Source organism: Lichenostomus cassidix, chromosome 4, assembly GCF_008360975.1.
Source record: "Lichenostomus cassidix isolate B80296 chromosome 4, HeHo_3.0, whole genome shotgun sequence".
NCBI lineage: Eukaryota > Metazoa > Chordata > Aves > Passeriformes > Meliphagidae > Lichenostomus > Lichenostomus cassidix.
This window is the reverse complement of record NC_139484.1, coordinates 45,787,962-45,813,566: the sequence shown is the minus strand read 5'-3', so window position 1 is coordinate 45,813,566 and position 25,605 is coordinate 45,787,962. Positions and strand designations below refer to the sequence as shown.

The 25,605-nt window shown below is 40.8% G+C and overlaps 1 protein-coding gene across 4 annotated transcripts in view; it reads left to right on the top strand.

The window, feature by feature from the left end:
- Positions 1–11,604, top strand: part of SLAIN2 (SLAIN family member 2) — a 34,706-nt gene extending 23,102 nt beyond the window's left edge. The window contains exons 7-9 of one of the 4 annotated variants that reach the window (XM_085059013.1): positions 2,386–2,463; positions 6,914–7,223; positions 8,963–11,604. In XM_085059013.1, coding sequence (XP_084915139.1) covers positions 2,386–2,463; positions 6,914–7,223; positions 8,963–9,029 — 455 coding nt within the window. In that variant the 3' untranslated portion in view covers positions 9,030–11,604. Of the gene's footprint in view, positions 1–2,385; positions 2,464–4,252; positions 4,375–6,913; positions 7,224–8,962 lie in introns of those variants that run through there. The other 3 variants (XM_085059015.1, XM_085059014.1, XM_085059016.1) reach the window with 3 other exon arrangements.
- Positions 11,605–25,605: the final 14,001 nt, after the last annotated feature.

Sequence of the window (25,605 nt, the reverse complement as noted above, 5' to 3'; positions counted from 1 at the left end):
GATGGGAAATCTCTGTATTTGGGTCCTACACCACATAGATTGTACACAGCTGTAGAAGTTGTAGGGTGGCTTCCATGTTGGAGCTCCCTGCTTTTGGATTGTGTGTGATGCTCTTGTACTTAATAGCACTATGAGCACATGGATGCTTTTTAAGCAGAGCTAAATACAAAACTTTCTTGAAGAGCTGTAGATTGTTCAAACTATCAATGAAGTGACAAGTCTGCATGCCAACTACTTGGCATGTTCAGAGTAAAAGGAGGAAGAGTAAGTTTTGAAGAAACCAAGTACTCCAGTTCAGTTGATCAGAAGTAAATATAACTACATGTATTCAGCACGCAGCAGTTGTGACAGGTAACGTCACACCACACAGAGCACTTCAAGAGCAGCAAGTAGTGTGGATAAACATGCACTGGGCGCTTATCTCAAACTGCATGTTTGCTCAGCATTGCTCAAATTGTACTGCCTAAGCTCTTTGCAGTGGTTCAGTGTACAGAAATGTTTTGCTATTGAGTGTCTGTTTTCCTGGAGTCTTCATTGAGAAGGAAAGAATTTGATATATGCATATTTAAAATCCTTTCCATATCATCCCACATCTCTGACTTGCAAGAAGTGTGAATAATGATGGGGGAAGAAAGAGCCATGTGCAGTAGCATATTAAAATCTGAATGAATTAGGACAAAACAAATTCAAAATAAGAAGGAAGAAGCTGTTTTTCATTTTGTGTAGTATACCAAAACCACTGATTCAGTAAAAAATAATGAAGTGGAATACTTGAGGACTGAAGCAGTCTGGCCAGTGGTCTGCCTCAGTAAAATTCTAGGAATTGTGCTCATATTTAAAGATCTTATTGTGCTTAATTGACTGTTCATATGTACACTTTAAAAAAAGTTTCTAAGAAGACCATGTGCCAGTTGAGTAAGAATTACATAATTATGTATTTGCCATATGCTATTTTGCATTAGATTCTAGCTGGTAAAATGAATAAGGTTTTTATTATCAGTAGGCACAGGCAGCATTTTATTGTGTTTATTAGCACTTTAATTCCTTTTTGCTGTTTGTTGAACATGACAGTTTTACTTAGTTATTACAACTAAACTGAATAGACCGCCTAGTCATAATTTCAGCGTGACATTAAAACACATGATGAATTTTTTATAGTTTATAAAATAATGTGTATTTTGCACTGACTGAAGGATAGGAAAGGTGATAGCAATCATTATATGCTATCAAACAAAAGGATTAACCAACAGTAGTAGAATTCTAATTGTTCCTCCCCTACCTTCTTTATAGTGATATTCACTAATTGGTGATGGGATTATTGAGCTTCCTTACTCAGGGTCAGGATCTTTATGCACAGCTGTTCCCCCATCTTTCTTCCTTCTCACTATGGAAATAAGCCTTCCTAGTGCAATTAGTTTTATGCTGGTATAAAACTTCATACACTGAGGTAAGCAGAGATGTTTATTCATACATTATCATTGTACAAAGTTTCTGTGTAGTCAAAGCTTTATTTCATTGACTACTTTCCTCCTTCCCCCTTTAAGTATGCTACGGTGAAAATAGGCTGAGTCAATGCATTCCTTCTGGCAATAAGTAATTCTCTCCATGCCAAGATTCTGCAGCTCTTGGAACATTGGCTTCTCTCTTGGTAATTGGTAGGTAGTGAGATCATTTCAAGGCAGTACCAGCCCTTGAATGTTACTAGACAAAAGGCAGGACAAGGGAGCAAAGAAGCAATAAAAATCAATTTCCATCATGCTGTGGACATGCTGGCAGATGATAAATCTTAGTGTTAAGTCTTCATTTTAAGCTTGAGTCCTCTTGCATACCCCCTTGAATAGGGAAAAAAAAAAGACATCTCTCAAAAAGGCTTAAGCCTCTGTAACTGAAAAATATAATTTGTTTATATGATGATCATATTAGACAAAGATTTATGCTTTTGCGTAGTGTTAGAATATTTTTTGAAAACACTTTTAAAATTAAATATTTAGTCTTTGCTAGGTCAAGTATGACACTTTAATTTTGATCTTTGTCTCTAATCTTGCTCTCATATTGCTATAGCATGTTCGCTAGGTGGCTTATTCTCCCTTTGGTGTTTTAATTTTTTTTTTGCATTTCTGGGCTTTTTGCCCTGCAAGAAGCTTTACTCTTATCAAATCTGCGCATTTTGCACTGCAAAATTTCTGACACACTCCTCTGTAACTCTGCCATTAAGAGCAAGCACCATTCACAAAACTCAATCACTTCCAGAGTCATAACAGCTTTTTGAGTGTTTTACTCACACTGTTCCTTGACGCTTCACCAGTGGATGCAATTCTGAAATTCCTGGTAAATTTAGTTTTCTTATCTTCTTAGACAAATATAACACTTCTTGTCTTTCAACAGCTCTGCAAAGGCAGAAAAATTTGCCTCGTGCTGCCTTCAAAACCAAACAGTTTCTTCAAACTCCATCTACAAAAGGAGGTAATTAACTTACAACCTCTTATCAAGCTCCAGCAAATCTCAGATAATGGTTCACCTGCATTAAATCTCACATTTTAGGTTAATAAACTTGCTCTTGCAATTACTGTAGAGATTAATCAAGTGGTCCCTGCTGTATGAAAGTTAACTTTTTGGTTCAAAATAAACTCTGTTATATTGGAGATGTAATTTTGAGATAAAAATCCAAGAAATGGTGATTTTCTAACATTACTCAGGAAATCTGGATTAGAAAAGTAGACTCCTAAATACATTAGGGCTATTTTTGCATAGGGATTTTTTGAATTGCAAAATACCATTTTCAAAACAAAAGTTGTAAAAGTATTGATACAATCCTTTGTGCTGGAAACAAAAACTAACAAATTTGTAAAGATGAGCATAGACTATAAATTTATTTTGCATGTGCTTGTGCTTTCTCTTTTCCTTACAAAACAAGAAGGTTAATCCCAGCATAGATTAATTAAGATTTTTTTTTTTTACTCAAGGAATTAGAGGCTCATTTATATAATATTCCAGTTTGCTAATGGCTGAACTTGGCTTTTTTTTGAAAAGAAAATGAAATATTGAGTCTCTAATCCAATTAGACAAGTTTTAGCTGATTTTTAATCAGCTTTGGCAGCCTTGTATGTGACACTGCCTCAGTTTCACAGTTATGGTAAACAATGATTTTGGTTTTAAGCATAGTTGGTCTGTTGTCTATTACAATTGAGAAGATCTCATTTTAAGGATCATATTTCACTTGAGACTAATTCATAAGCTTACAGATGCTAGAATCCTTTAAGCATTGTAAGAGTCATTTGTGCAGACCATGAGGGTGGCTGACAGAATGTACATGTTTCTCTTGGGGTTTTAACAGTGCCAGCTTCTCAGAGTCATCTTCATGCCATGCAGAAAGTTTTAGTGAAGTATGATGACTGTGAAACAGATTCATATGTCTTCAGAGGAAGTTTCTTAACAGTTTTCATACTTCATACCAGACTGTAAAGTTCTCACAATGTTCTGCTTTGGTATAAGACCACCATTGCTATTCCTCTGCGGAGCTTTCTTTGCTTTCTTTCCAGTTGACCATGCCTTCCTCTGGATGTCTGGAACACTTACTAGGTCAACAGCCTAGTCTGTAGGACCTGTAGGAATGTACAGAAAATCAGCTTTTCTTTGAGTTTATATTACTTGTAAAAATTTATTAAACCTTAGAGAATGAGGAACAGAGCACATTGCACTGCCAATTATATATTCCAGTTTATGGCTACTGTCATTCCTTCCTGCGAATGAGGACCCTTTCAGTTATTTGCTTTGTCTTTTTCAATTATTTGCTATTTTATGGTCCTTGATGTGTTGATTTTCTTTCATCTCATCTGAGATCCTCACAAGTATAGAAGTATTTAGCAGTAATGAAACAAAACTTTTCTTTCAGAAGAATGAACAGCTGAGCAACAATTGATTTTACTTTCTTAAAATACTGTTCATTGCATAGCTTGACACCTTTTACACGTGATGGCTTTTTTTTTTCCACCACTTTGTGGTAAGGCCTCCCCAGCACCTTCTCTTCTCCAGGCTGAAGGCCCCCACCTCTCTCAACCCTTCTTCACAGGAGAGGTGCTCATCCATCCTCTGTACCTGTTCCAACAGGTCCACATCTTTCCTATACTGAGATGACTGATCAGTTTATTGATTCCTATAGTTTTACCTCATCTGTTCTTTCATGTTGGTCTGATTCATCTCATCATGATGCTTGTGATTTAACAACTGCATTAGAATTTAATCTGTTTTCAAGTTGGTGTGCAGCAGCTGGCCTTGGAGTGCAAGCCAAATAAGTTTGCAGCTTCACAGCATCCTACTTTGCCACATGGAGATCTCGTGCTCCCTGCCCACAATCCAGGACAGAATCCAGAGAGGGTAGGACATCTGAATGTCATGACTGCACCATGCCTTTTTTGGTTTTGTTTTTTTGGTTTTTTTTTTTTTTTTTTTTGGTTGCCCGATGTTTTAGTTGTAGTTGTTTCTAGTTTACTTTCTAAGGAGATTGAGTTGCTTAAAGTTATTAAGCGCTACCCTTACATGTTTACATGTTTTTGTTAACATGGATTAGCTCAATACTGTACATAGGTACCCAATGATGAAATAGTCTGTGAGGCCATACCTCACTCTTTGTGATCCTGTCTTACAAACAGGCCAAACTGACTACAGTGAATATCAAAACTGCTCTGAGACCAAATTCTTTATCTGTAGAACAGCATTATTAGGCAGTTTGCCAGACTCCATCATGTGGACTGCTCTGAAAGACAATTCATTCCTTTTTGTACAAGAATGAATATAGCTCTCAGCAATGTCCACAATGCTGTGCTGACAGGAAATGTTTTATGAATTGACAGTTCAAGTTTGCAGCATGGTAAAATACGGTCAGCAGAATGTTAAAGAGAATGGAGAAGACTGATTTCCTGGATCCTTACTTCTGCTGGGAATGTGACAAGCTTTCTTCAGTTGCAACTTTTTGTTGCTTATGTTCTGTACCTAAAAACCTTTTCCACGTTGTGCCTGTCAGAGGCTCAAAGCTGTATCCAGTTTTTATACGCTGGCATTGCTCTGTTGGTAGCTGCTAACTTGGTGCTGTGTTTGTGTTCCAAGCATTGTAATGAGAAGTTCAGTGATAAAAGCTCCCTATATTTACACTGTAGAGTCACTTGGAAATTCTGCAGATTTGATTGCACCAATGTTACAGGCAAGGTCATATTTTAAAACTTGTAATATGTAATCTGTCGTAGTCCTAGGGGCACTTTGATGCTCTTCTTGTCCAGTCATTCTGTTGTTAATGCTTTCCTTACTCCATACTCTGGCTTGACACCAGCTTTTATTTTAAGGTTTTTTACTTATTCTCCCTGCCACTTAGCAACTGTCATGTGTTTTTGACCTCTGTCACCTTTTCTTGTCAGCTTTTCCCATGAGCAGCTTCATGCTGTGTTTGATATTGCTGTCAGGGGAAAGGCCCCTTGGGTAATCCAGAAAGGAAACAAATCCAATTCACATCTGTAATGAGGTACATATTGATCTTCCTAGACATCCCCTATAAGAAACGGCTTCAAAATACAATCTCAAAACTACCAGTTCCTCTGTACCCCATTTTGGATGCTACATTCCTGTCATTACTCTTCTCCTTTCTCACGCCTCATGTTCTTAGTGGTTCTACCTTGAAAAGGTTAATGAAAGCTGTGTTAAGGACCAGCCTCTTTAGATACAACATCTGTCAAAAATGATGCAACTTTGGTCTCAGTATAAAAGGTTTATTTATTTGGTCTCAGTATAAATTGTTTATTTAGTAGAGGAAGGAATAGTTCATGCAAATTTACTAAATGTAAACATGTTTTCATTATGTGATTGATATGATTGTCCTGTGTTGAGTCTTACTGACCCACCCTAGTCAGTTTAAAAAACTGGTGAAATTTCATTCCATCACTAAGATTATGGGTTCATTTAAGTATTCTGTTCAGTGATAAATTATGTGTAATTTGAAAATACAGCTCATACTTGTGAAGAATTATGCTTAAGGTGTGGCATTATCAAAGGACTGCTGAATATTCTGCCTTATTATTATCTATCCCAGAAAGGACTTGATAACAAGACCTTGCATACTAACTCAGGTACAAAATATTAGAAAACAAGTATTAGTTATAAACAGGTATTATTTATACTGATAATTTAGGTAATGTTTGTAAGAAGAGGAAGGCTATAAATTGTTGGAGTTCTCTGGTTTAAGTTTCATAGCAGCACCTTAACCTCTTTGGCATTGGGGGGTGGCTAATGTCATCCTTAATCCAAACTACAGCATTTAGCAGTTACTAGGAAGACAATTAACTCTATCCCAGCTGAAACCAGGACAGCTGACCCTATCTTTTTTTGTTTTTCCCATCTGCCAGAAAATGTGGGATGTGACCATATCTTTAGATGAATTCTACTTTGGTGGTTAAAAAGAACAACATCAAAGAAACATCAAGATGCTCTGCACTCAAAATTTCCTCATTGAAGGCTAACTTACACTTCAAATTTATTTAAAGACTGTGTCACACCAGAATATTGTATTCTTCAACATGTTCATTCATGGATGGGAATTAAGTTCACATGTTTCTGAAGCAGTTACATTTTTTCTTAACAAATACCTTCTTTTCTGTTTCTTTTGACTTGACTTATACAACAGTTATAGCCTTATTAGGATTACTCACAAATCCAGATAAATATTTGTAGCAAGCAAAAGGCATTAGAGTTATGATTTCAAAAACACATGACAAAGAGGACATCTGAATTCCTGTTTCTCATTGCTGCTTTATTGGCTGTATTCCATGATACATTTCATATTGTTTGTATAATCACATAAAGTAATTTCCAGTTTTTCATTACAGTATGCACTGTAACATAAACTGAAACTAATTTCTGTATTTTCCAGTACCTTCTTCGAGTAAATTCCGCTCCCCTGCGGCACCATCTCCCTTAGCTCTCCGACAACCAGTGAAAGCGTTCAGTAACCATGGACCCAGCTCAGTTGCCTCTCCAGAAGCCGCACAGCTGACGCACAGTAGTTCTTCACCAGGGCCTCTTGCAGCCCAGAGCTCAGGCTTGCCGAGCCCTGCCAGCAGTATTAACAGTACTACTCTTACCAGACCAGCAGGGATGAGGAGTGGTTTGCCCAGACCCAGTGCCCCTTCCATGGGGGGCATCCCAGTGCCTCGCAGCAAACTTGCACAGCCTGTTCGCAGGTGAGTCTGGGACAGGAAGTCTTAGGCTGAAGCTTTCAAATTGAATTCTGTACACTCTGTATCTGTGCTGCTTCTTCCTGTAATTGATATTTTTGATCTCAAGGTCTTTAGAACAGAAATGGAGGCCTCCATGTGAAGTATTTCCAAAACACTTTTGAATCCAAACTGAGAGAAAAAGGTTCTTGAATGAGAGAATGAAGGTGAAGGAGTGAAAGTGAAGTCAGTAACAGAAGATACTGAACTAAGTAAATAAAGGCATAGTCTGGGCTGAGAAGGCAGCAAGAATTTGTCTGCATGTGGTAAAAAGTTAGCAAAATATAGCTGGCAAGAGAAAATTCACTTGTGTCACTGAGTGATGCATTCTGAAGTCACAACTAATTGCCTATGTAACTCAGGCAGTGGTATACCATGGTGAGAGTAGTTTTGTCTCCTTGGGCAACTGGAAACTTCCAGAAGGAGAATGCACAAAGACAGAGGAGACATCCATAGCATTTGCTAAACTTAATATAAAAAAATCACTGCAGTTAACCCACAGGATGAAACAGAATGTTTAGCTTAAACATGACTGTGCTAGCACCCAGCTGTAGAATCTCCTTGATGTCAATGTCTTTTTGAAAACTACTGCAAGAGAGACTGAGTATTAACTGTGCATGTCAGTTTTCACTGAAGGTGTCAAGTAGAAGCTGACATGAAGAAGCAGTCATCCATGAGAAATGCTAAGAATCTCCTTAGAAACAGAAGGGAAAAACAATTAGTCTGTAGTACTGTAAAAAAAGATTAAATGGTGGTAAATAGCACAGTGGGAAAGTTCTACAGTGAGTGCTGGCCAGGGGAATGACAAGTGACTGTCACAGCACTGAGTGTTTACAGTTGGAGTCTGCACTGGTCAGCAGTATGGAACTTTGTGTAATAAAAAGCAGTTCTTTTGTCAGGCAGCTATTAACAGTAGTGAAGTGTGGTTGTCCTAATCACAGCTTGTCTTATAAAAAAATGTTTCACTTACTAAACTTTTTTATTAGTAGCCTTTAAAAAAAAAAGTTTGCCTATATAGGACAAAGGGAAACAGCCCGAGCTTGCACCAGAGGAGGTTTAGATTGAATATTTGGAGAAATTTCTTCACCAGAAGGGTTGTCAAACATCAGAACTGGCTGGCCAGGGAAATGGTGGAGTCACCATCCCTGAAGATATTTAAAAGGTGTGTAGATGTGGCACTTCAAGACATGGTCTAGTGATGGACTTGGAAGTGCTGAGTTAATAGTTGGACTTGATGATCATAAAGGTCTTTTTCGGCCTAAATAATTTCATGGTTCTATAATGCAGACTCTGTACGCAGTGCAATAATCAAGTTTCTACGAATGTCAGATTTTGATACAAGCAAAATGTAATATTCTAACCAAGGATTTGCCTGTTTATATACATCACTGAAAAAAATGGCCTATTTTAGGTGGAAGCAGATTAAGTTTGCATTTTCCCAGTGTATAATAGCAATCAATTTTTTGTCTATTGATTGATTGGTTGATTTAGACTTTTTTTCTGACATGGTACTTCCCAAGATAAAGCACAAGCAACCTGAAAGTGAAAATACTCTGGGGTTGATCTTAAGTAAACTGTATTACAGAGAAGTAAATGAATGAAGTGTATACTTCAATTATTTATAAAAGGTTTGAATTCTTATGTATTGTAGCTAGAGACTTCAGCAATTATATATGAAACTGAAAAATAATCTCATTTAATTTTAGATCATTACCCACTCCCAAGACGTACGGCAACGTGAAAGACGAGAGTTGGAAGGATGGCTGCTACTGATCTGCAAAGCTAAATGCAAAGTTCCAGTGCTCATGGATACTTCCTCACCAGGCTAAAAGAGCTTGATTAAACAAACTATTCAGATGTGACTCTTGGGATTTGTAAAAATTCCAAACCTCTCTGTCTCTAATTAGCACAAACTGGCAGAGATTATTATAAAGCAGCACTTTAATGACATCTAACATCAGATGTTTGGTGGTCATACAATCACTTCTACATTAAATTGCTATCAGTTCTGGGGGCTTTTTATTGCTTGCTAAAAATGTTATCAATATGAGCATTTATGAGAGTGGCCAATGTCTGGGCAAAAATGAATGAATGCCAAAGAAATGCCCATCTTGAAAAATAGCAAGGATAACTATCAACATACATTATCCAAAACTCCATTTTTAGCCTGTTTTAACTCAGCAGAAAGATTGGTGAATATGTACTATTGAAACAAGGCTATATGAATCAGAGCTCATGTTCTGATTGCAGACTGCTACAGTGCTAGGGAAATGTTGCTTTTAACAATTGTATGACATCCTGACTGGGGACAGTGGTACGTAGATCCTTCAGGAAGAATCAGCAGTTATTCTGGAGGATTAGGGAGAGCAGTGGGTTGTAGCCATGCTTTTATCACATTAAAAGGTTTGAATGTAGCAGACACACACAAATGGCAATAGTATAGATTGCATCTTTCCTATGTTGATTTATTGGCTTTACATGCTCTTATGTTTGATTGCCAAAAGGGCTTAGTATCAATTGTACAATCTTTCTAACCTTAAAGTTCCTGGCTCAGGAAAGATGGCCTTCACTATTGTAGCCACATTTTTAACACATGGCTTGCTATTTGGGGAAAACTTTTTTAATAGCAGGTTTCCTTGCAAAAGAAAGAGCAAGTGATAATTTTAATTTGTTCTGATACCATACCACTATACTTGCAGCCTGCAGCAACTGTAAATGCTGATAGTTAAGGAGAAGGAAACACAACTATGCACTTGTAACATACAAATTTTAAGGAAATGAGTTGACTCTTGATGCCAAATGATATTCATTTAGGTGATGTTCCGTGGTATGAGGGAGTTTTCTGTATCCTATTTTTTTACTTTCATCCATTTCTTAAATTGGTTTATTTTAAATTGTAAATATTTTTACAGAAGATATTGCCCATGTAAGTGTGTTTAAATATGTACTTTGCCTTACATATGTGTATCTTACATTACTGGTAACAGAGTATGAAACCTGCTATGTCTGTTTACAAGCTATTAAACTCCTCTGGTGGCTCTGACTTACTCTAACACATTTTGCTCAGAACAACTGATATATTTAGCATTTGAACCATTGTTTTCTGTTGTGGAAGACATCATGCAAAAATCTGTAGCTAAAGTTGTATTGGGTGGGATTAGTTAAGTGAAAGAGATTTTGTTTGAAGGTTTTTCAGTATTTTGGATGTACAGTTGATGAAGTAAGAGAATGTGAATGCTATATCCTTTGTGCAATGACTGACAAACACTACAAGTTGGATTGGACGGTAGGTAGCCTTCAACCCCATTAGTATCTGAGTTTGGGACTGCTGGTGTATTTTGCCTCCCACCACTAAGAGGATAACTAATACTGAAATTCTAGCACTTGAATTTTAGGCCAATGTTAACATATTCCTGGATGAAAAGCCATGCAATACTACTTGACTTGAAAGAAACCAAATAGGAAGGAGTGGAGACTAATTTGCAGCTCAAGCAAGCTCTGGGTTGATGGGTGACTTCACACCCCAGACCAAGATCTGTGCTAAGACTTTAAAATTGGGGCATCAAATATACTGTAATTGTCAAGATTTTGGCAGAAACCACCTTTCAGCAGTACAGAGCAGTACATACCACTAATCTAGCCCTGAGTCACCTGCAGGTACAGGGAATGGATGTCAGTATCTCACATCACTGCTCAGCAGAAGACGGGACTAAATCAAATGTGCGTATTCTCACTAAAGCCCAAATTTTAATATTTCAGCATTTTTCAAAATGCTGCAGTCTTCATAGAAGAAAGAGGGATTTTGATTGGTGAATTTTATCAAACTTCACTTGACGTAAAAATTTTCAAAGTCAGTTTAGATGATGATATTGGGGGTTTTACCATGGCTGCATCAAACTTGTGTACGTTTCCTTAAGTTAAGTAATTCATCGCTTGGGTAAACTCAGCTTAAATTTTATAGGGATTTTTTTCTCTGCTATTCCCCCCGAAATACAGCAGATGACTTCCTGAGTAGACAGACTGTCTGTTTGCTAGAAAGCCTTTGTGCATTACCAGTTCATTGATATCAGGAAATCATGGGGCTCTGTGTTTAGAGATTTACTGCAGAATTGTGGAAATATGGATTTGATAAAATAGTGCCTATGATTTACTTAACTTATGTTTGATATAGTAGTAAGGGTTTTATGAATGTGGATTACTTTTTGTGCCAACAGCTTTGAATTGATGTATGTGTGTAGGCAGAAGGATTTATTCTGCTCCCAAAGTTATTTAATTTTTTTTTGTGTTTGAATGTTTTTGTAAGTGTTAAAAGTGTAAAAAAAATATATAAAATATTCTTACCACAAAACATTTTCCTGCATCCTTATTTTGACAACGAAGTGTTTTTAAAAGCTTTTATAAATTTAGAGGATATAATTTTATGGCTTTTTTGTTTGGTTGGTTTCGTTGTTTTTCAGGAACCATATTCACTTTTTCAGAAGTTACCAGTATTGTCTTCTGCCCACTGTAATTAATGAACTGAGTACAACACTGTATTTGGATGAAATCTGTGATTTCTTTGACAGACACAGATGGACTTGTGCTTCTGCTCTGGAAGGACCATGCATAGTTCAGACTTACATGAAAAATTGTGTCCTAAATTTTCATCCAGAGTGGTTTGTATGTGCAGTTCAAGGTATACAAGCCTGCCTTTCCATTTTTGCAGGATTTGTGCTCACTCCAGACCACCACACAAAAAAAAATTTTAATTTTGAAAAATCTGGAATTTTTGCAGAAAATTGAGAAATGTAAAAGTGCACCTACTAAGCCCTCTTAGAACTGATCAGTACACATTTTATCTACCTTCTACATGAATGCCTCCATCTTTGGCTCACATACAAGCAAGAATTTGTTTTGAACTGGGTAACTTTCTGTAATCTGCATTTTGCTACAAAGCAATGGATGGAGTAGTAATGTCAATGTCATCTTTGTCTTACCTTCGTTTAATAAGGGCAGGTTTAATTCTATTTGGTAGCCACTTAATATTAAATGTCACAAAATTACAAGCTGTAAACCTTCTAATTAATTGTTTATCCCAGCATAGTCCCCTGGTTTGTTATTAAGCCAGTAGGGGAAATATTTCCCCCTAGTTAGCTGACATTGGCGTAGAACTGGCTTCATCCCTGCTGCTTCTAAAAGGTACTCACTATCTCCCTTTTGTCACTTTTTAGTCACACAGGCAAGTACCATTTGCCTCACTCTGCAGGAAAGTAGAGCAGTGTCAAAATCTGGGAATTAACAGCCTTTCGCCTTTCTCTTGTAGTAGGTCTCTGTAAAAAACTCTTCTATATTAAGCTGTTGCTTATAATTAGTATCACCATATTGAAAGACTGAAGATCAGAAATAGTATTTTTCTCAGTTCTCTTACTCTGAGGGAAGGTGTGACAGCTCTTTTGGGTCCTCTTACATTTGAAGTGCATTCCCCTCTAGAAGCCTGATTGCAGTGGTGAAGAAAAAATAAGTGATGAACACATAAGGAGGCAGAAGGCTGAAAATGCTTATGCTGCTGGTCTTGAGGTGGCTATAGAGTGGGCAGTTTAATAATTTAAAACTTAATCTTTTTCTTTCTCAGAAGTATTTGCATTTAAACAGGTGTGGGAAATGACCGTGTCAGCAGCATGTCTGTAGTTCTCCCTCTTTTGATTAGAACAGAACAAACTTTTTAAGTAAAACAGGCAAGATGTGAGGTAGTTTTGATGTAAGAAACAAACCAAAAGCCCCACCAGCTCCTGACTTGCACTTATGCCGCTGTGCAGTCCGAGTGTGACACCTACAGGCAGCCTCTGTACTCGTCCTGCTTCAGGAAGGTGAGGCTGGGGTTTGGGTGCTCTCAGGAGCATCCATGTTTTACACACAACTGCCCGGGGAAGGACATGCTTTTGGCTCCAAGAGTTCATTGAAAGGAGGAAATTCCACCAGACTCACTCTGCACAAGACTTCACAACAATTTTCAGCTGTGATACCACAGAATTGTGCTGTGTGTCATTGTCCTCTCGGCACTAAATGATAAAATCTGTTGAAACCACATTAAGCACTTAGAAGGACACAAAACATAACTGAAGTGATTAAGCTGATTTGTAGCTCTCCCGCATTTATTTAAAGAATTTAAAGGAATAGGTGGCTAAAATTCCTTCTTACCAGCAAAGTGATTTTTGAACTTGGTGCATCATCCACCTGTTACAAACTGAGTGAAAAAAAGAAAAAATTAGATTTGAAAACTGGAAACCTGAGATCTCTATGCAGTGTGGCACTCTGAAGAGACAAAAGTGGACTGTGTCTTTCACCAGACTAAACAAAAGAAGATACTTACATTGTATTCTGAGCTTCTATCATTGGCATAAGTAGAGGGAATCACATGGTTGGAAAAGACGTGAAATCATCAAATCCAGCCAAGTGCAACATCCAGTCTTTCCTCCAACACTTTCAGGGACAGTGACTCCACCACCTCCCTGGGCAGTCCATTCCAATGTCTAATGTCCCTTTCTGTAAGAAAATTCTCCTATGTCCAACCTCAACCTCCCCTGGCACAGCTTGAGGCTATGGCCTCTTGTCCTCTTGTCACTATTTGACTGGGAGAAGATGCCAATCCCCACCTGACTACAGCTGGCTTTCAGGCAGTTGTAGAGAGCAATAAGGTCTCCCCTGAGCCTCCTCCAGGCTAAACACCCCAGCTCCCTCAGCTGCTCCTCACAGGACTTGTGCTCCAGATCCTTCACCAGCTTTGCTTTCCTGAAAGCAACAAAATCATGTAAATCCATTTTCTTTTGAAATTATTTTAATAATTTTAACAGTAAATACAGTAAATAATGGTTTTAATAACTAACAAAGCTTAAAAGAGATTGGCATGTGATGCCTTCTCCCCCATCATCTTCTCCCCCTCCTTGCTGCTTTTGAATTATCCCTGAAAGCTTACTTCCACTGGCACAACACTATGGGAGATTCAAGACAATACACCTGTTGGGGTGAGTGGGATATGCCTTTCTGAGAGGGCACTGGAGGTCCATCTCCAGTGCCACTCAGCTGCTGGTTATCATGCACAATGCACAGAATACAGACTATATATTCCACTCTGTTCTTTTCCATTCTCTTTGCCATGGTATTCTTGAGATTTGGAAAATTGCAACCTTTCATAGCCCTGCTATGAGAGGCTGATTAAAAACCTCACTAGTACAAAAAGCTTGGTCTAATGTCTATTGGCCCCCCAACCAACACATGTTCTCCAGAAGCCTGACACCAGCTACCTCCACCTTCCTCCAGTAACAAGGCTAGGGTTTTTTCATGGAAATTCTCTACATAGTCACAGGAAGGTGAATAAAGACAGTTCTGTTCTGTAGTGTTCCCTGCCTCTGCCCCGCCTGAGAAAAAGGTGCTTGTTAGATGTGGGAGTAGGTTATCAGTGACTTGGAACTCTCTGTTGCCTTGGCTGCTTAAAGCCACAAAGGTGATCAGGAAATAGCTGGGTTGTGATGTGTTGGTGGTGGAAGAGTGGTCAGGGTAGGGGTCCAGCATGCTGGACTTTCCCCAGTCTCCTGCTCTTCCCAGGCACCCCACCTTGGCCACTGACAGATCAGCAGCTGGGTTGGGCTGGGTGCCCCTGCTCTTACCCCAGCATCACTGCACTGTAACTCCCAGGAGTCTCCTCTGTTTATCTTAAGGCGCTCTTCCTAAGTGGCTTCCCTTCAGACATTATCAGCAAGCAAAACTGCACAACCCATAACAAAAGCTTAGTTACCCAACTGATCCTCACCTGCCTTTCACACAGCAGGGTTAATACTGCTGTGGGAATTTCACAGCTGCTGCTGGTCTCTCTGTGCTGCACATGAGTGCCAGAATGCTGCCAGGACAGTGATGCTGCACCAAGCTGTGGATTACAGTGAGTTTGGCTCCTGTTCAGAACAGAGTGTAAGGCCAAATGCACTGCTGGCTGACTGAAGCCAGTACCTGCCAAATTAAAGGCACTGTGAGCATTCTTGTTCAAAGCTGTTTGTCTTAATGGGGGCAGCAGGACAGAGTATCTCATGCCACCATAAATATATCTTAGTCATTTTCCTCCTTTAGAAATAAAAATTTTATTGAAACACTTGCTACCATTTTGAGTTGTTGCTTAAAGAAAAAGGAAGTGGAGAGAGATCAGGCAAACCCTCTACTTTTCATGCTCTTCCTCAGCTCCTGTCTTAGCCTCATATTTCTCAGCTCCACACTCATCCATTTACCACTACATTTACTCACCCAACTACTGAGCCCAGAGCAGAATTGTATTGTTTCTGTTCATCCCCACTGGGCTAATGCAGACACATAAAACTGCTGTTAATGCCGCTTCAAGTGACCTGTCTTCAAACGAGTTATGAAAACCTTGCCCTGATTCTCATCCCTGTAAAGCCACGCCTGGATGTCAGAGACAGCAACATGGTATCACCACCATCACATAGCCTCAGGAAAGCAGCCCGAAGCAGCTCCCTCCATCCATGGCCAGCCTTGCTGGCAGGAACCAGCAGCTCCTGAGCCACAGGATGCCCCTGCCTGCACACACCACTGGCAGCAGGGTCACAGCCACCACCCGAAACTCCTTGCTGAGGGTGCAGCTCACAGCCACAGCAGCCATTGATAACACCAGACACGGCTGCTGCAGAGCCAGCACTGTTGATTCAGTGCACACAGACCTCCTGAATGCCTGTGGGCTCAAAAAAATAACTCATTATGGTGCAAGAGTGGGCTATAGAAAACCTGCAGTTGGTTCCCTGCTCTGCCATACACTTTCGAGGATGCTCATTTATTTTCTTGAGGCTCAGTTCATCATCACTGAAACGAATGCCAGGCTTCCTGACTCACGTGCTGGGAGCGACGGGCAGGTACACTGCTATTTAGAGAAAGGGTTGGCCAGTCAGTTCATATCTGGTCTGATACAGTGGGGTATGTTAAGAACAGAAACTTGGTTGACCTCAGTTGATGAGCCCAAATGTCAGAGAGCAGATAATATCTATTGTAAATGTCAGAGTCGAGGGATTTTTATTTTCCCTTTAAAAGAACATCAACAAAGATTTAGTGACTGTATTGATGCTGCCATTCACACAGGCTCAGCGAGAATGGTGCTGCCCAGGTAAACAAACATACTGGAGAAATATTAAAGGGACTTGCTTAAAATCATGGATCTGGTAAAAGCACCCAAGCCCAGCTCAGCCTTCTTCAGCAGTAAAGCAGCTTTTGGCAACATAAGGCTCTGATAAAGTCTGGCAAATCCAGGCTACCTTTTCCAGAGCAGAACGCAGGGATTTAATTGATATGTGGTGGACTTCTCACCTTTACAATTTATCCTCACATGAAAATTTGCCACGGGGAGTGAAATACAATCCTCTGCAGGTCCCTGCACCCAGGCACCAGTGCCAGGTCTCCTGCCCAATGGTCCACTGTCAGTAGAAGAAATGGAAAATTCCATTTACAAAAGCACCTCACAACCTACTGCTTGAGACTTGCTGGTGTGTAGTAGGCTCTACTGATTTTGAACCCCATTTCCCCACCTTCACAAAGGTACCACATCAGTTTAAAACTCCTTTCCCCTGCCCAAGTGCCTCAATGGCAGAACTGAAGTACAAAAATAGGTGTTTCTTGTTAAGGAGCTCCAACCATGTATCCTCTTCAGGCCCTTGATTCAGCCCATCTCCCCCACTCCTCACCCAGGCCGTTTTTCTGTGCTGTCCTCTACTCTGAAGTCTTTCAACTGTTTTCATTAGCAGATTCTATCAGTCTGCTCCCAATTTCTGCATCCTTTGCATTGTGAAGATAACTAAATAACATTAATTACCAAAACTAATAACTGAAATCTGTCTACCAGAAACCTTGCTGCAAAATTTGAAACAACTGGTAGGTTACATTTATAGCCCATTTATGCATTCTTTTTAGCCCATCTATTTTACTGTCTTTTTTGTCTTTTTTTTACTCTAATAAACACTGCAGGGTTTTCTTTTTGCTTTTTGCTTCCTACCCAGGACTCTCCAGACACTAGAGGGTGATCTTCCTTTCACTGTGCTTTTTCATCCAAAGTGTGGTCTAGCTCAACTTCACCACATTGTCCTGAGCTTGCACTGAATTGTCCACAAGGTCCTGAATGTAATTAACAGCTGCATTTACACCAGGAAAGCCCGAGTCTGAGGGAAGAAGCCACACACAGCTGGCCATAAAAGCCTCATCTTGTGAAGTCTGAAACACCCCCTTTATCCCCATTTTTACTTAGTGTCACATAGATTTAAATCTCCTTAAGTTGTTTAGGATGTCAGAAATATTTTCCTACTGGTCTGGGCTTTTCCAGCTAAATGCTTTTCCAGCAGCATATAGCATCATCTCAAGACCGTGGGATGCAAAAAGACTTGTATTGAGCTACTCAGAGATGCCACAGATTAGACAAGAATACACCCCTCTCTCCTTGCCATGGGAGTAGAGCCTACCCCCAGAGCAGCTCCTCTAAGCAGCCCAAGTGCAGCAATGAGCCACCAATTCCCATTGGCACAGGTGTGGAATTCCTGGAGGGGCTGGGAGTCTGTGTTGCACCAGGACTGCTTCTGCTTTGTGGCAATAGCAGTGACTGCAAACTGATGCTGTTACTACTCTGCAACAGGGAGGATGGGTCAGTCTCCTTTTCTGCAGAGCCTGGCTTCTCAGGGCTTACAGATTTGGGCATCTGATCCAAGCAATCTCCTGGGAAGAGCTCAGCTGTGACCTGCCTTTTTGCACCACCAACAGTGGAATTTGCACTGGTATATTAGTGCTTCCTACGCTGGTTGGCCAACTGCTCTTACTGTCCGTTATGCCCTCAAAATTAAATTTTTGATTACTTAAGGTCTTTCTAAAATCTCCTTCTGAGTTCTCGGATAATATCTTTCATTATCTAATAAAGGCTAAGATCACTGCCAAAAATGTCTTGAATGTTGAAAGGCCTGGGATGCTAACAGTGAGTGCCAGCATGCTGCAGGGACAGGGAGCAGCCACAAGCTGCAAGACAGGCTCTCCACTTGAAGGGAAAATGTGTTTGGACATCTTTCCTGTGCCACTGAATAAAAGGGTTTAAAGAATTCCTTACAATGAATCACAGCTTGCTAGAAGAATGCAGCAAGGCATCCTCCCTGCAGTCTGTCTGGGTGCAGAATTCATGTGTCTGTAGAGACTGAAGGTGATTGCTCACTGCTTAGGGCAGATTCTACACAGGGTCTCAGCAATACCACTTAAACACTCCAAGAAGCTAAAAGTGAAAATTAATTCTGTGGATATTTGGCAGCGGTAGAGAAACAGATTTTTTTTGTGATGAGGAATCACACTGTACATGCTGCCTCCTCAGGAATACAATACCAGCTCGAGCTCATTGCAGTTGTCACCAGTGTGCAGCTTTCCCACAATTTCCAGCATGATCTTAAGCAGGTGAATCACTCCCATGTATAACTTCTCCATCTGTACATGAGCACAATAATGTAATGACCCTGTATCTTCACACTTGATAATAAACTCTTTGGGGAATAGGCAAGGTCCCTTCCCTAAGCTGGTTTTGCATTAGCATCTTGCATTTGGGACTTGGGTTAGTTTGGACTTCTTGGTGTTAGTTTGAAGCAACTTGCTCTGTGAGAGTGAGTTTCTGTATTTTCATGGGAAGTGGTGACTCCATTATCTCCTGTCCATCCCCACCTCCTATCCTGCACAGGGCTCCCTTGCCTGGAGGGGTTTGGGCAGGGTTTGTTTGGGTGGACTTTGCCTCCTGGCCTGGGTTACTGCACAGTAGCACTCACACCTGGGTGGAAACGTTGAGCACTGACACCTTACAGATGTTTTTGGGCAGCTACTCCTTTGGTCCCAGCTGGTATTGATTTCAGCAGCAAGAATCTCCTACTGATACTTCCTCAGCATTTAGGCTACCCATGTATATATGGGTAAAATATGTTTCAAATATTTTATTTATAAATTATATGCTTTAAACAGTGTGGATTAAATAAATGTTATATATTTATTTATATTATTTTAATAATTTTATATATTTTAATATCTTTAAATTAATTTACTAATATCTCTAGTATTTTAATTTCTTATAATGGACTGGGCAGAGGAAAGGAACTCTTAACGTGGCCCTTCTGTGTATGTTTATTCCAATCTTCTGTTTTTCTTTAAAATTCTTTCACCCTGAAACAAGGGGCTGATGGCTTTTTATTCCTTCCTCTGACCATCCAAACCGAAACAGCTCTGTCCAAGGCCCGTTCTCTGGCAGGCAGGATGCAAGATGCTGCCAGCTTAATAAAACTTGGAAGCAGTTCAGGACACAGACCAGTTCTGGGCTGTGAACCGCACCTGCCATCTCCAGCTTGGGCAGATCCCTGCGATGCCCAGCATGCTGCCAGCAGCTGCAGCCACAAGCACAGTTACAGCACAGACGTGAGGCTTTATTGGTACCGGCAGGTGTCACCGCGGAGGATAAAGGGCCTTTGCACAAGGGACCAGGCAAGCGGGGAACCAGGGGCCAGCAGGAGCTTTGCGGGGTCACCTGGTCTCACCGTGCCACCCGAAGTGCAGTCAGCAGCTGCAGCTCACGCTGCCGCAGAGATGTTAGCCTGACTTTTCCTGAGAGATCGCTGCTGCCTGCCCAGACTATCCAGCCTTCAGCACCATTGCTTTCATTTGCCCCACCAGTATCTAATCCGAATCTCACAGCACCTTAAACCCACTGTGTTTCTGGGGACTTGTGAGGTTATTATAAAGAGATTACTCTCAGGTAGTGGTAGAATGGACACCCCAGGCAGGAACAAATATTCCCCTGGCATCATACCCAGCATTTCTGCTTAGGCACCACAGAAAGAATATAAAAGATCTTGTTGATGAAGACATTCATGCTTTCATCTCTCTGGCAAATCATACAAATATACAAACAAATATACAAAGCCCAGAGTACATCCACCTCAGCTGCAGTGACATGCAGGTTCTACTGATACCATGGGTTATTCGAAAACGTTCTGTTTCATCACGGTTTTAAAAGTGCACATAACACTGTGGCAAGGCTGTAGGATTAATATACAACATTATATAAGACAAGTATTAAGAGATGCCTATTATGTTTGAGATTTATTTCTCCCCATTTGCCTGAGATTTTTTTCTAGACAGCTCAAGAGTTAATTTAGGTAATGGTGTGCCTATTTTGAAGGGTTTGCTTATTTGCTGACCAGCATTACTGATACTCATTTTTAATATTTGGTAAAAAATTGGCAGCAGGACAGGAAACATTTTTATTCTGTGGTTATGCAATTTCTAACACAAAACAGCTTTAGTCTACATCCAGGCACCTTCAATGCCATGATACAAATGGCTGGCAACTGAGTGCAAAGATATTTTTGTGTGCAACCTGAGATTTAGAATATTGATGCTATTAATTCTTACTGTTCCCATGGGGCTCACCGTTAACATCCCTTTTAATATGGATAAAGCTTTGGCGGGTGAATTATGTATTTTCTTTTGGGTGTCTTTCCTCAATTAAATGAATACTCTTTGAAGCAACTGCTGCTGTAAGTACTATTAAATTTATTTCTGCTTTTTTTTACAATTAAATTAATCCGTGGGATAATATTGTAGTGTCATTTACGCTGATCTGGCTTTTTTTGCAAAACCTGAATTATAGATTTTATAGGCACAAACCCACATTTTTGTGATCTACCTCCACATTAACTCTCTTGATTTATGTCCCTAACCCAAGGTTCCTCCACAGCAAATTAAGAGGGAGCTGAGACCCTCAGTGGGCAATGGATGCCAGGTAAATCCAGCTGGACCTGGACCTGCAACATCCATCCTAAAGCTCCACCATTTACTAGGCTGTGCACTGACAATCCAGCCTTGATGGCACCGCTGTCCTTCACAGCCATCAGGGTCCCCCACACCTGAAGATGCTGAGCAGGCTGTTTGTGATGCTCTCAGGGAGTCAGTCAGGGCTGTGACATCCAAGACATGCCTGTTTCTAACGTTCTGTGGCCACCTGCCTATAAGAACCTGTGCAAACCTGTGCCTGGGGTGTCCATTCTACCATTTTACCTGCAGTGCAAAGTACCACTGACTTTTCAATCTGAATCCAGTGCTTTCAGATTCATCCTCATCTCACCTCCTTGTCCCTGTCTGATGGGGCAGGATGCTAATTTTGGCTGTTATGGACCAACACATGCATTAGTCATCAGGTCATTTATTACGACTTTTCATCTTAAACCTGATAATATTCCGACTCCAGAAAAAGATCAAATGACAACAAAAGGGAACAGTGAATGAGGCAGAATAATTTCTTATTTGAATCTGGGGTAAAGGTACCTCACAGAAAGGCATTTATTTGCTTAAAGAAAAACTTGCTGCTAGTAATTGTTTTACAGTTGCAGGGATGCAACTGCCTCAACAACTCACTGTCAGCAGTCAATTTACAAAATTATTCTTCAATGACTCCCTGATTTCATCTCTTTTTATGGACCAGAGGACCTTTTCTAATGGGATAGTTGGCAAAAGGCCTCTTCATTTAGAGGGCAGATCATGCAGCCTTAAACACTTAGCTCTAATTATGAATTATTGGAACACTGCGACCTGAGGCATCATGCACTTACTTGTTGATTAATGGTCTTCAGACATCTTAAAAATAAACATAGGGGAACACCAAGTGCAACAGGAGGATTTTATGTTAATAATTTCTGCCCTTGACTGCTAACCCAGAGCTTCAGTGAAAGGATCCATTCCCAGCTGCTCAGAGACTGAACGCATAGTGGGGACATAAAGGAGACAGCACAGCCAGATGAGGCTTATGCTGTTTCCCTTCCACACCAATTTAATAAAATCTCAGAGGCTCTAAGTTGCTTGGGAGAGAGCACTGCTCCCAAGGCAGGCATAAATACAGAGTAGGACTGGACTGAAACTGGCATCATTAGGAAGAGGAATCCATGAGAAAAGGGGGACAGCCTGCCCACGAACAGAGAAATCACAAAGACAGCAGAGGAGAGGCAGATGCAGCACAGCAGAGAAAGGGTGCCTGAATGCCTTTGCCACCTGAGCCAAGAAGAAGGCAAGGATCGTTTGATGGGATCTCACCTGTAAGAGGAGATAACAGGGACACAGCAATGACCACTGCTGAAGAGGAGAGAACGGGACATTAATCTAATTTTCTGCACCCTGAAATTCAGACCCTGCGTCTAGTTGTGGATGCTGGCCATGGAATGAAAGATGCTGATTATTGTGGAGATTTACCAAGCAGGACTGAGCAGCAGCACCATGATAAGGGACAGAGGGGAGTTTAAGATAAACACACTTGGGATGAGATATAACAGTGCTGCAATGGGGCCAGGTGTCATGTTGAATGGTAGCAGAAAAGCCTGGGAGGCAGGAAAGGCAGGTCTGTCCTAGTGCTTCTGCACTACAGACAGCTGCAGGAGCAATGAACTAGTAGGAAACCCATGGCTCTTGTGTGTTCTCCACCTACATGGTACAATTGCACTCTGCCTTTGTGTGAAACACAAGCAGTTTGGGGCAGGAGCAGCACTGATTGATCGGCGCATCCTCACCAAAGCAGTTTTGGCCGGTCTGGCTAAGGAGGTTTCTTAGGAAAAACTTGATCACACAGATCTATATACTTCCTCTTATTTCTAAAATGTACTACTTCACCTGTTTAGGGACCCAAGCAGCCAAACAATATAAATTTTTTTAAAAGGAAAAAGTCATTTGTCTGCTAAGATCTTGCTGGCTCTGTGAAGGTCAGGTATGAGTGGGGGTGACAAAAGGTGCAAAGTCCCCTCTGTGCTGCTGCTTTTGACAGACAGAGTGGGAGACACGTATCTGGACCTACTTCAGCAAAGGACCAGGTGACACGTCCTCCCTAGCACAAAGATAACCATGGAAGAACAAGCAAAAGCACCAATATCTCTGTACAATTAGGCTCCAATTCCTAACTCTCCTAAGCCACAAAAATAAGTGCTCTGGATGTACATTATAAATAAGATCAAGCATATGCATTTAATGGAGTTTACCACATAATTACCTGAACTGCATATAGGGGATCACACAATACATGTTAAAGGAATATTTTAATTCAAGGTACCAGCAAAGACTTTTTCCCATGGTAAATTATTATTGCCCTATTAAGTCTTTAATTTAATTTTACTTCTATCCATAGCCTAGGTGAATAGAAGTAAGGTAGAAACGAAGGGATTGTACATCCCCCAGAAATCAGAAACTACTGCTGCTGGGTCTCACCTGAACATCCCTTTCAGAGCAGTGCTTTGTCCCAGCCTCTTTAGTAGCACCACCGAATAAGGGTGCTGAGGGAAAGCTTTCCATCCTCCAGCACTGTCCTTCAGAGGCATCTTTTCCCCTGCAAACAACCAGCACAGCTCCACAAATCAGCTGGCACAGACATGCAGAGAGGCAGAGCATGACTTATGGGAGGGTGACGCCAGCCCACAGCAGCTGAGCTCCGTCACTTCCCGCAGACCCAGGCACAGCACACAAGAGCCAAGGCAGGAGGAGCGGGGAGCTGAAATGGATATTAAGCTGAAATGGGAAGAGTGGGAAAAGAGGGAAGGACCACCCTTTGCTTTCTCACCCCACCCCACCCCACTGGCTGCTTTTATGTAGTGCTCATAACTACAGCATGCACACACCTAAGTGCAATATGTTAGGGATTTTGGCTTCCAAGTTCAAGACTCTTCTTTAACCTTAACTCATTTGCAACCGACCCTTCATGCCTGAGGCTCTTGAGCATGCAGAGCAACAGGCATAACAATGGCACACACCGAACATCTTGCTGCCTCAAATTCAGGTCAGTGAACAACATCCATGGTGACTTCTTTTGTGGGTCACCAAGGGGAACTCACTGCATAGACACAATGACTGCAATTTTGCAGCAGTCCTGGGCTATGCCAGATGCTCTGTCAGGAGAAGCAACATTGTCAGATTGAAGCAACATCACACAGTGTGCTGAAGCAGTCACGAACTGAGCAAATAGCAAGGTTGCTTTGCTCATTCCTTACAGTACTATCAAAATTCCTTACAAGTTTATCCTCTGTTTTTCACCTTTGATTATAGCTCAATGAAAGGAAGGCACAAAAATCCTGTTACAAAGGAGCAAACAAAATTCCTTGGTTTCGAGGACTTCTGCCTCTCCAGACTGGCTTATAGCACAAGTGCTCTTCTGTGGAAATCAACCCTCTTCTAAGAATAATGTAAGGCAATATTTTTTTAAAAAGTTACCAACTACAACAAGTTTGTATTTCAGTGGTCCTTTCCTCCCTCTTCTTGCTCTTGCTAAATCTTATACTTTCACCCATTTTTCAACAGAAGGACTAACAAGGAATAAGTGAGAATGATAGATGATCAAGTTTACTTGCCAAGTCTTTTTATACTCCATATTCAATTTGTGGCTTCTAGTAATAGCAGGGTAGGCAGTATCCTTTCTCCTGCCCTCCGCAAAAGAAAACAGAAAAGAATTATCCATGGATTTAGGCACACTGAAGTGCTCAGTATGTGTGAACTGGCTGCCTCACAGCCAGATCCTGCAAAACTTCTCAGCAACACTCCAGACTCCAGAGTGTGCTTTAATGATGACATATTAGGAAAGCCTGCAGCAAGTCAGAGACAAGAACCATGCTCAGCAGCAGGTACAACGTTTTTTCATTCTAAATGCTGCATGTGAAAATACGCCGGGTGCCCACCCTGGGTGGTGGTACTTTCTGGATGGACAATTAGCAAAACACATTAGCTGGGTTTAGGCTTGGCTTTCCCTCAAGAGAGAAGACAGCCTCACTGCTTGTGTTTAAACCGAGACTTGAACTTTAATTTTAGCTGAAAAATTATAAGATCTCAAGAGGTCTTGATTTGTTGCGATGCATTCATGGCATTTTCCCACTATAGTTCACTCTTCCTTGAAACTGAAGTTTATGCTGACTGGGTGAGCTCAGAAGGAGCCTACATCTCCTTCACTGTATCCAGGGATACTGGACTCCTCCTGTAACTGCCTGCACCATCAGTGTCACACATTATGATATAAAAATATCTTCCCATGACCAGCCCTGTTCCAGTGGGGAGTTTGGGGAGTGACACTCAGAGATAAAGCAGGAGGCCTGGCTGTGCCCTTCCACACTGCTCAATAAGCAGCCACCTTGTGCTGGCACAGTGGATCTGTCCTGGGTCTGCCCACAGCGATCCCTAGTTGGCCACACCACAGGGAACAGCCTAGGCATTTTTTACAAACCAGAGAGGGTATGATAAGCAAATGACCTGCATGATGTAGAGCCAAATATTGGCTACATGACAGATGGAATAAGATATAACA